At 49.5% G+C, this 10,743-nt stretch overlaps 1 protein-coding gene across 3 annotated transcripts; it reads right to left on the reverse strand.

Moving 5' to 3' along the window:
- Nucleotides 1-1,029: 1,029 nt before the first annotated feature.
- On the reverse strand, nt 1,030-8,249 carry LOC102064577 (putative methyltransferase DDB_G0268948). 3 transcript variants are annotated; one of them, XM_005486874.4, is made up of 7 exons: nt 8,117-8,249; nt 7,029-7,156; nt 6,540-6,700; nt 4,713-4,926; nt 3,209-3,309; nt 2,936-3,073; nt 1,030-1,478 (listed from the first exon to the last, which is right to left on the reverse strand). In XM_005486874.4, exons 2-7 carry the CDS (start codon nt 7,137-7,139, stop codon nt 1,388-1,390), a joined length of 816 nt encoding a protein of 271 aa, XP_005486931.1. In that variant the 5' UTR covers nt 7,140-7,156; nt 8,117-8,249; the 3' UTR covers nt 1,030-1,387. The 3 variants fall into 3 exon arrangements, with proteins under 3 accessions (XP_005486931.1, XP_005486933.1, XP_005486932.1); XM_005486876.3 differs by lacking the exon at nt 8,117-8,249 and adding an exon at nt 7,586-7,732; XM_005486875.4 differs by lacking the exon at nt 8,117-8,249 and adding an exon at nt 7,415-7,548.
- Between the last annotated feature and the right edge of the window lie 2,494 nt (nt 8,250-10,743).

Genomic DNA, 10,743 nt, shown 5'->3' on the forward strand with positions numbered 1-10,743 from the left:
GCAGGACCCCTCCCTGCCCTGGAATGTCTGCAGGGATGCAGCTCACAGGGACCAGCCCTGCCAGCAGAGCAGGCCCTGGGCATGGCAGCAGGGGTGCCACCAGTGCCAGCCTGGGCAGGAGAGACCCCTGGTGCTCACCCAGCAAGGGAGGCCTGAGAGCTGCTGCTGGAGCAGCCCCCCAGGCAGTGACTTAGGGCTGATCCAGTACTGCTGCCCCAGCACCTGGCTGTGGGCTCAGAGAGCAGCCTCCCATCCATGATGGGATTCCCACGCCATAGCTGTCCTCCTGAGACCCCATCACCCTCCTGTGGGACCAAGTGGGGGCAAAGCCTTTGTCCCCCACCCTGGGAGCCCAGGACCTCAGCAGAAGCACCTCCAGCCCCTGTCAGCCCCCTCTGGGCCTGGGAGCAGAGGTGGCAATTCACCTTTCTTAATAATGCACTGATGTAGAAGAGAGTGAGGGCACAGCCCTTCCCATGGTGTCAGGGAAGCCTTCTCACCAAGGACAGGAATTACAGGAAAGGGAAACATCCCTGCAGAGGGTGGGTCTGCACTTGAAATATCCAGAAGGCAAACAGGAGGAGACCTGTGCCAGGCTTTGCCCAGCTTTTGAGCCCTCAGGTCTCCTCTTGCCCCTCCCAAAAATGCAGCCTCTAATCTTGCCTTTGCAGCGTGGGTGGGTGATAGGGCACAGACCTCAGCAGGGGCACTGCTCTCCTTCAGCAGTGATCCCATAAAGGCTCCTGAGCTGTTCTGAGGGGCCTCACTATGGCCAAGGCACTCCTGGGGCAGGAAAGGTGCTGATACCAGGGATGGGGGCACCCTGTGGGTGAGAGCAGCCCCCAAAGACAGTGCACAGCTCCTTGCTTAGCCAGGGCAGGGAATGGCCCTTCCTACCCCAAACCCACCTTCCCCACAGAGCAGAGGGGCACTGAGAGCATCAGGACACTCAGTGTCAATGCAGCACAGTTATTCCCACACCAGTGAGTGCTCCACAGCCTCTCTGTAAAACAGGAACCACAGGCAACATTTTCTCAGCTGGCTTTTTAATTACTATTAATTGTGTAAGAAATTACACAGTGAGTTTCAATTGAGTAAGACATTGAACAGTGAGTTTCTCAGCTGTTCCTGTGATTCTCTTCCCCATCAATCCACAATGGGACACTTGCAGCGCTGAGGGAGCAGCACGGGGCAGACAGCAGGAACAAGGTGGACAGGAAGCTGAGGGGCACAAACCCCATCTGCTTTCCACAGGAGACCAACATTTCAATCAGCAAAATCAGCAGGAATCCTCCCAAGGAGCAAGAGCAGTTACAAGCAGGGTTTTAGGAGACGATCCACCTTCCCCTTCCATGGTGGCAGCAGATCAGGAGAAGGGTTTGCTCTCTCAGCAGCCCTTGCAGCCCAGCACACAGACGTGCCTCACCAGGAACTCCACCGGGGTCTCACGAGAAGAAACTCCCATTGTCTCCAGCATCCTGAAAGGACAAGCACAGCAAGGCTCTCACCTGCCCACACTGCTCCCACCTGATGTGGGGCAGCAGCCAGAGACAGATCCTTCCACCCACAGCACACAGGGGGGGTGGCAAATGCTTCAGCTGCTGCACAAGGGTTGTTCTGGTCAGGGAATAGATGAGCAGCACCCCTTCCCCTTGTTGGGGCTGAAACAGATGGGTGAATGTTGGAATGCAAGGCTGAGCTCCTCAGAGAGGGACATGAATGCAGGGGCTGAATTAAAGCCTTTAGAGAAATTAAGATATATTAAACCACATAGATACGAAGTGGAAGTGGGTTTAAGTTTTAAGTAAATAGAACTGTTATAGTTTTAAGTAAGTTTAAGCTTTAGGTTTTAAGTAGAAATACATTTTAAGTGCCTTAAGAAACTGTATTAGCTAGCAAAGGCCCTAAGGCCTAGTTTAAAGCTCAGCAGCTTAGCCCTAGACATAACAAAAACTTAGCAGAACCTTGCCACGAGGATAGAATTGTTCACATAAAACAGGTAAAACTACATATGTAAACAGACAGAACTATTCACATAGATAAACTTTGAAGTAAGAAAACAGATAGTACATTTGCATAAATAGATAATATTATATAGGTAGTTTTTTTAAGAACTGACACTACTTGTGTACTACTCCTGCACATTAGAATCAAGTTTAGTTCATTTAGAAAGAATGCTTTAGAATCATATTTTTAGTTGATTGGATGTTTTGTGAATAAAAAGTCCCTGTAATGGGGTGCAAAAGACAAACATCAATGACCACCACAACCACGACTATCAACAACCACAGCAGAAGAAGAAAACAGAAGAAGAAAAGAAAGAGGAGAAAGAAGGCTGTGGTCCCTGTTGCTGCTCAGAACAGCAGAGCAGCTCATCCCTGCTGCTGCTGCTCAGGACATTGGACTCTGTGCCAGGGAACAACTGTTGCTGCTGCTGTTCCTGCACAGAACCCGGGACTATTCCAGGTTTGCAGCTGCTGCTCTTGCTTGGGACTTTAAGCTAGAAAGCTTTTAGCACTGACTTTGCCACCTTGACCTCTCTGCCTTCAGGATTGATGTATTCATGCAATAAAGAACCTCAGAGCAGCCCACAACTGCTCATGTCTTTTTGAAGACCCTAGATCTACTAAAGCTCAACAGGTGAAGATGCAATCACCAATACTTTTCAAGCCCTTTGCCAATTAAAATCAAGGTGAAGAAACTCAGGACAGTCTCGTGTCAGAGGTTTCATGGAAACATTCATGGTTTCATGGCACATCCTACTGCTACACAGGCTTCAAATCTAAGGATCTGCTTCAAATCTAAGGATCTGCTGTTGAACCCCTGACAAGTGTCCATCCCTGCACACTCCCCTGCAGCTTTGGAGGGGTCTGCACAACCTCCCTCTGCATGCACTGCACAGAACAGATCCTGTTTTCCCGAGAGGTTTTCTCACCTCTTTTCAGTCTCTTGGAGAAGGGATGTTGCAGCTGCAGGGTCATTCTTCTTAAAGGTTTGATATGAAGAGGTGGACTCCATGTAACCAACCACACCCTCAACAGTCATGGGAATTGGGTCATAGATATCAGTGATTCTGCAAGAGACACGGGCAAGAAAGGAGCATTGGCAAGTTAAATCTGAAAGGCAGGGGAACATGGACCACAGGTTGACATGGTAATAAATATAAAGAAACAAAATATCTGACACCATCAAAGGCGGTTCTGCTTACCTCTTCTTGTCTGGGAATGGCAAGGACTCAAAGATCGCTTTGTAGTCATCCAAGACAAATTTTACCTTATCATTTGAGTATTTTAAAATCTCGTCCCAGCACTGTAAAGACAGTTATTAAAAACAAACACAAAGTTTGTTAAAGTATATTAAAAATATACTAAAAACAGTGTATTAAAAACAAACACAAAATCACTTGAAGTTCTCACACGCCACCTAACTCAGGTTGGGCTTGCATGTGATACATTCATATGTCCTTTTTTCTTAAAGACTTGTTGCATAAAAATACACCAAAGTCTTGTTTAATGTCAAGAATTCAAGGACCCTGTTCTAGAAATAAGGATCCTGTTCCTGTCCTCCCTACACAGCTCTTACTGATAGTGGAGTCTCCTTTTATCCAATTGTTAAAACACGCTTTGTCCAGAAAGGTTCCTAAAAAAAGGCCTTCTTCCCAACAGCTTCTACTTCCCATTCTTTTCCCTGTGATCAGAGCAACAGGAAAAGTCTAGACAAAACCAGCCCCCAGATCTGCCCTGGCACCCTTCTCACCCTAACCACATCTGCCCTATCAGTCCTCATGTCCCTCTCCTCATGATCCAGACAGCCCAGTGTGGAAGCCTCTAAATCCCTGCAGTTACCCCATTCTGCATTAGGATTCCTGTCATCACACCCCCTCAACCCCACTCCTCCCTCTCTGCTGTGGGATTCATGTTCTCTGAACCTGAGAGAAGCAGAGAAAAGAATGATCAAAACAATTCTTATCTCATTTGCTGCTCCTGTGCTGTGCAAAAGCAGAATGGAGATTGTTTACCCAGAGTGATGGGGTTTTGCTTCCTTGGCCTGTCATGGCCAAAAAGGACTGGGGGACTGTCACAGACATATTTTATGAAAAATCCTTTTGCTAGATCTTTTCTCCTGAGAAGCTGAGAGGCCTCAGAAATTAAATGTAAACATTGATTACCTGCTGCTGTGGAATGCAACAGGTGCATCTGTGATTGGTCTCATGTGGTTGTTTTTAATTAATGGCCAATCACAGCCCAGCTGGCTTGGACTCTAGTCAGTCACAAGATTTTATTATCAATCCATTCTTTTTCCTTTCCTTTCATGCCTTCTGACAAAATCCTTTCTTCTATTCTTTTAGTATAATTTAGATATAAAAGATATCATAAAATAATACATCCGCCTTCTGAAACATGGAGTCAACATTCTCATCTGTTCCCTTGCCATGGGACCCCTGTGAACACCACCACAGGGGACCATTGGGACTGTTGGCTGACGGCCATGAGATTCTGGGCAGTGGAGTTGAGTGCTTTGGGCAGATTCAGTTTAGATGTAGTGTAATATAATACAGAATAATGCAGTATAATAAAGTAATTAATCAGCCTTCTGATATCAGTGGAGTCAGAGGCATCATTTCTCCCTGCCACGGGGGCCGCCCTGTGTTTCCGATCCTCTGCACCCATGAGTGCCACACATTCCCCTGCCCTGCGGCGTTCCCAGCTGACCTCCCTGAAGACTCTGGTGAGCTGCTGGGAGCAGTCCCCGTGGCGCAGGCTCATGTCCAGGGTGTAGGTGCTGATGGCCACGCAGCCGCCGGGCCGCAGCACGCGCTGAGCCTCGCGCGCAAAGCGCTCCAGCTGGAACCAGTGCGCGGCCGTGAACGAGGTTAGCACGTCCACGGAGCCGTCCTGGAACGGCAGCTCCTCCGCCGGGCACACGCTGCGGGAGAGGGGAGAAAAGCCACGGGGTGTTGGGAAAGGTGGAAGTTTATCAAAAAAGTCTCACAGATATGTGTGCTTAGCAGAAAGGTTTTTGGATGAAAGAATGTGTGGTGGTGTTCGCAGGGGTCCCAGGATGAGGGAAGAGATGAGAATCTGACTCAGTGTTTCAGAAGGCTGATTTATTATTTTATGATATATATTATATTAATACTATACTAAAAGAATAGAAGAAAGGATTTCATCAGAAGGCTAGCAAGGAATAAAGTGGAATGTTAACTAAAGCACATGACTCTCAGAGTCTGAGCCAGCTGGACTGTGATTGGCCATTCATTAAAAACAACCACAACACCAATCACAGATCCACCTGTTGCATTCCACAGCAGCAGATAATCATTGTTTACATTCATTGTTTACATTTTCCTTCTGAGGCTTCTCAGGAGAAAAATCCTAGCAAAAGGATTTTTCACAAAATATCACGGTTCCATCTTTATTCTTGTAGCCAAGTTTTGATATAGAAGAAAAGAATTGCTGAGCCAGTCTTACTGGATAACTGGATATGTTAGTTAGAAGGGGCTTTTATGGCTTAGAGCAAAGGATAAACACACCTCAAAGAAGATGTTTTTACCAAGCAGAAAGACAGCACAAGCAAACAAGTCAGCAAATGCTGCAACCAGAAAAAAAGTCTCAGAATTTTCCACTGCAAGAAAACTGAAAAACAACTTCTAGCTTAAACTGTAATGCACTGACTTTTAGTGATTGGAGAACAGTAACATGAATATGGTAATTATAGTAATTATGATAGGCTATAGGTAGTAGTTAAGGTATAGATTGGTTCTACTGCATTAAGATGCTCAGCAAAGAAAAGTATATCATGCATTTGTAACCAAAACCAAAGGGTCTCCAGGGCTGCCTGCAGCTGGAGCTGACAGCTGTGGGCACAGCTCTGTCACCCACGGCCCTGGACTGCTGTAACCTCTTGGATACAATAAACTGCATTTTGGAGAGCTGCCTGGAGTCCCACATCCCTCAATTCAGCTCTTACAACATGGGATAGAAGACATACAGAGCAGGATGTGGAGCCAGAGGGTGTTTTTGGATGGTTTGTGATGCAAGACAAAGTCTAGGATAACGCTTGTTCACACCAGGAATTCCATCAAATGGAATCTCTGGTGCCAGCTGGCTCTTACAACAGTCATACTCATGTCACCATGATATTTTCTGAAAAATCCTTTCGCCAGGATTTCTTCTCCTGGGAAGCTTCAGCTTCTCCCTGTTTTGCTGCTTTGGAATGCGACTTGGAGATTGTTTACCCAGCATGTGAATTGTTTTAATTTCATGACCAATCATGGTCCAGCTGTGTTGAGGCTCTGAGGAGTCATGAGTTTTTCTTTATCATTCTTGCTAAGCCTTCTGATGCACCCTTTCTTTAGTATAGTTTTAGTGCAGCAGAATAGAATAGAATAATAAATCACCCTTCTGAGACCTTGGAGTCAGATTCTCATCTCTCACCTCGTCCTGGGGACCTCACAAACACCCCATGCTCACAAACCATCCCCTCCATGTGAGGACCCGAATTGTGCCTTTGGCCCAGTGTGCTGTCCTGACACTCACAGGTAGGAGATGTTGGGCATGCAGGGGGTGGCCTTGGCCTCCTGGATCTGTGCTTCACTGATGTCCGTGCCCACCACCTTCTTGAAGTGCTCCCCAAGGAAGTGGGTGCCTTGTCCAGAGCCGCAGCCAACATCCACCGCCAGCTCCGCAGGGATGGCCTTCTGCAGGGAGAAGTACAAGTGTCTCAGTGGGCAGCTACACAATTCCTGTGCTTTCATCCCATTCCTTCCCCCAGCACCCACTCAGCAACAGCCTTGGCATGGCAGAACCTGTAGAAAGCCTCTTCTGTGCCCCCATCTGGCCGTGAGCCCTGCTGCTTTATCTTTCCCTGGGGTGCCAACCAACTCCCAGCAAGGTAAACACCACCAGCCACAATTCAATACTCCTTGGATTTTTCCCCACCCACAATTAAATACTCCTTGGATTTTTCCCCATCCACAATTCAATACTCCTTGGATTTTTCCTCCAGCCTGGCCGTGCCCCGCTCACCTTCTCCCGCAGGTAGGAGAGGATGGTGTGCTGCAGCTCTTTGCCCGGTGCAAACCTGTATTTCTGGTACACGGCCGCATGCCCTCGGCCCTCGAACATCTGGGTGGCCATGCTTGGTGAGCTGGCACCTGGGAGGAGCAGCAAGATGTGATCCCCGGGGATGTCACACGGCACCGCAGGCACTGAAGCCTCTGGTTCCCGGCGTGGCCGCAGGGAGGACTTTGCCCCGAGGCTCCAGCAAGGGAGAGCGAACCTGCTCTCCAGGAATCCCTCCCACAGCCCTAAGCTCATCACAGGAGCAAACCAGCGGCGGCCGACAGGAAAAGCCTTCCAGGTTTTTACACACCCCACAAGGAGTGTGGAACTCCTTTGTTTTCCCCACTCACCCGGCTGTTTCCTCAAATAATTCACTGAGCAGTGAAGCAGGAAAACTACCAGGAAAACTACCAGGAAGATATGGAGGCTTTTACTGGCTGGATTTTTTTTTTTTTTTAAGAAATTCAATTTTGTCGTATTAGCAACACAATCACAACTCCACTTTGCGCTTTCCTAACCACCTGCTGCTTTTTGGCCCTTCCCCTCCAGCAGCCAAAGGCTCTTAGGGCACTGAACCCATCACCACGCGTTGAGGCGAGCGGGGCCCTTCGGCCTGGGCACAGCTCAGCCCGGGGAGCCAGGGGAACTTCTTGGGAGCCAGGGGAGCTGCCTCCTGCCCGCTCAGCCCCGTATGGCCCCGGTTCCCGCAGCCCGGGCCCGTGGCGCCGCCCCGGAAGGCTCCCGGCCGTATCCTGTTCGTGGCGCCGCCCGAGCAGGCGCTGTATGAGGCAGCGGCAGCTCCCAGAGCTCGGCACCGACCCCAGGCACTGCCAGGAGGGCTCCGTGCCCTTTTTCCCGAGGAAGGATAAATTTATGGAGCGATACGGAAATGCATCGGGAGATCGAGAGTTGTTCTGCCTCCACGCAGGAGGAGATGCTGCAGCAGCTCAGGGCTGGAGCGCCCAGCCGGGAACAGCAGCGCTGCCAAAGCGCTCTCTGCTGCAGGGATCCTCCCGCGCCTTCTCCCCGCACCACTCCCGCTCCCTCCTTACCGGGCAGCCCCCGCAGCAGCCGCTCCCAGCGCCGCCCAGCCCGGAGCGGCGGGGCCGGCAGCAGGGAAGGCGGGGGAAGGCGAGGGATGGCCCCGGCACCGCCTCCGTTGCCGCCCGCCCGGGGCTCCCCTGCCCAGTGAAATCCGCGAGGCGGCTCCTGGAGGCTCCATCCCACCGAGATCCTGGAGCCGCACACAGCTCTGCGGTTGCTGATTACATAGTTACAGCTTTCAGATCCCGGGAATCCTCAAGCAGCCTCCACATTTCACGAAGCAGATGCAGAGCCCGGGAGATGCTGCAAGGTAGCAGAACAGGATTCAATGCTGCGGGCAGCCAAAGCCAGACCTACAGAGCTCTGCCTGTGGTGTCCAGCAGAAAGAGAAAATGCAGCAAAAGCCCCCAACAGCAGCACTTGAAAAGCTTAGAATATTGGGATTTCAGACCTGGGCAGTTTGGCCTGATTCAGGGCAGGATTTTACCCCTTCCTCAGGAGAGTAATAATTCCGTGCAGCTGAGGCCAGTAGAGCCATGGTTTGCTGGAAGCACAGTCCCTTCAGTTTGTACTTTGCACAGCAGTCATGGGTCCATACTAATTAGCACAGCCTTTAAGCCACTCCTAATTTTAAGAGAAATCGGTGAACTTACTCAAGGACTGAAGACAGAGGCTGGCTTGAAGCAGTTTGCTAAATCACAGCACGGGTTGGAGTTCCTGGGCTTGTGTCCTGAATGTTTTATTTGGGCCACCTGCTGCTTAATCCTGCAGGAAGAGAAAACATCACACAATCACCAAAGGGCCCTGTGTTTTCACACCCTGGCTCTCTGGGGTTTGCACACCCCATTTTGCCGGGATTTTGCTGAGAGCACCACTGCAGACAGGAGGGGTGATGTCCCTGAGGCACCTGCCCAGTTCCAAACCCCACAGTTCCTGGGCAATGCACAGGTGATGTTTAACTGGGCTACAGCTGCCACCAAACACCTGCAGGAAAGCAAAACACCAACCAGGCGTAGGCTGCAAATGGCATCAGGCCTTTCCTGAGCTCTCCCAAATTTGGCAAATGGGATTCTGCTGCCTTTGACTCCCTCCTCCATCCCTGCTGTGCTCCCCAAGGGATTGCTGCTCCCTGCACCATGCAGAAATAAATTGGTCTCCTCAAGATTTGGGTTGCTGAGCCTTAGACTAAATGTGGGTTTAAATACCAGGCACAGAGAATCAGACACTGTCCATCATCCCTGCCTACCCACTTATTAAATCCAAATAATGGAATGCCAAAGTGCCCTGGGGTCTTTCCGACTTGTTCCCCAAACCTTCAGACTCTGTGGATTTTAATTATAAAGCAGGGTCCTGGATTAATAGACCTTCACTGGGAATGCATCTCACTGTGAAATTTATTAAAACTGAAAAAATGAATTTATTTTAGGGGACAAAAGGCCAAAGTTTACTCCCGTCAGTCCTGTGTCCAGTGGTATTTTTTTCAACAGGTTTACCTATGGGTGGATTGCTTGGAACTAAAGGAAGAGGAGGCCAATGGCACCATTACCCTGCTGCATTTAATTAACAAATCTAATTGTTTTAAATTTCATTTCAACATTGACTCAGAAGCTTTTTGTGGGACCACACAAGAGGGAGGATACCCACAGGGCTGGGGTCCACCTTCTCATCCTCAGGATCCCCTGAACAAGTCAGTGATATTTCTCCTACCTTGTGGAAAACTTGGTTTGATTTTAAGATCCCAGTTAGGCTTCAGCTCTTGTGGGACTCTCCCCTGTTTATTTGTTCTCTGATGGAAAAGGAGCAAGATTTATTATCACAACAAGGAATAAAGGGATTGGAAAAGAGTTGGTATTTCTTCAAGGATCTTTTCAAACCTAGAGGGCTCAGACTTTAAGTTAGTGAAGAATATAATTCTCTTGTCTTAAAAGCAGTGGGGTATGGATACAGTTCCTTGTAGGGAAGGGATTTATCCACAAACCAGAGATGTCACTGTTGATGTTTTAGAGCTGCCTCAAGCTGGCATTAGGGCTATCCCTGCCTGCTCCTGGGCATTTGCAACGCAGGAAAAATCAGTGTTTGTGTCAAAAGAAAGCCCTGATGAACACAAGACCAGAGAGGGGAGGGAGAATTCCCACAGCAGTGACTATTTTAGGAAAGTGCGTCCCTGCCCCTGCAATTCCCGGATCCTTGCAATGGCAGCAGCAGTGGCTGGTGATGTCCTGTGGTTGCTGTGCTGCAGCACACAAAGGGCTGGAGGGGAAGGAAAGGCAGGCAGGACATGCTCAAGGGCAGAGGAGGAAGGCTGCAGAGGAGGGAGCCCTTGGCTTTGCAATGCTGCCTCGCCCTCGGCTCATCCGGCAGAAATCCTTCCTGTGGAATGGCTGATGAGCAGCACTGGGGCTGAGAGCAAAGCCCAGTGCTGGGGGCTTCAGAAACAACAGCAGAAAGTCCTTCTCCCTCCACTTCACCTCTTAATTAAGGAAGCTGGGAAATCTGGTGGTGGAGCCAGTGAATTAAATGAAATTTAGAAGTCACCTGAGAATCTGTGGCTGAGCAACCTGAGATCTCCCATTCCCCACACAGGGGCCGGATCCACTGCTGGTGTATTAACAATTCTGGAATAAAAGGAGGGAGA

This window comes from Zonotrichia albicollis, chromosome 10 (genome assembly GCF_047830755.1).
Source record: "Zonotrichia albicollis isolate bZonAlb1 chromosome 10, bZonAlb1.hap1, whole genome shotgun sequence".
NCBI classification, from domain to species: Eukaryota; Metazoa; Chordata; class Aves; order Passeriformes; family Passerellidae; genus Zonotrichia; species Zonotrichia albicollis.

Excerpts from the sequence above, each read along its gene's own strand:
- LOC102064577 (XM_005486874.4), bottom strand. The coding sequence starts at position 7,139 with ATGGCCACCCAGATGTTCGAGGGCCGAGGGCATGCGGCCGTGTACCAG. Across the intron at positions 6,701-7,028 it reads TCTCCTACCTGCGGGAGAAG|AAGGCCATCCCTGCGGAGCT; the intron begins GTGAGCGGGGCA and ends TTCTCCCTGCAG. Across the intron at positions 3,074-3,208 it reads CCATTCCCAGACAAGAAGAG|AATCACTGATATCTATGACC; the intron begins GTAAGCAGAACC and ends TGTCTCTTGCAG.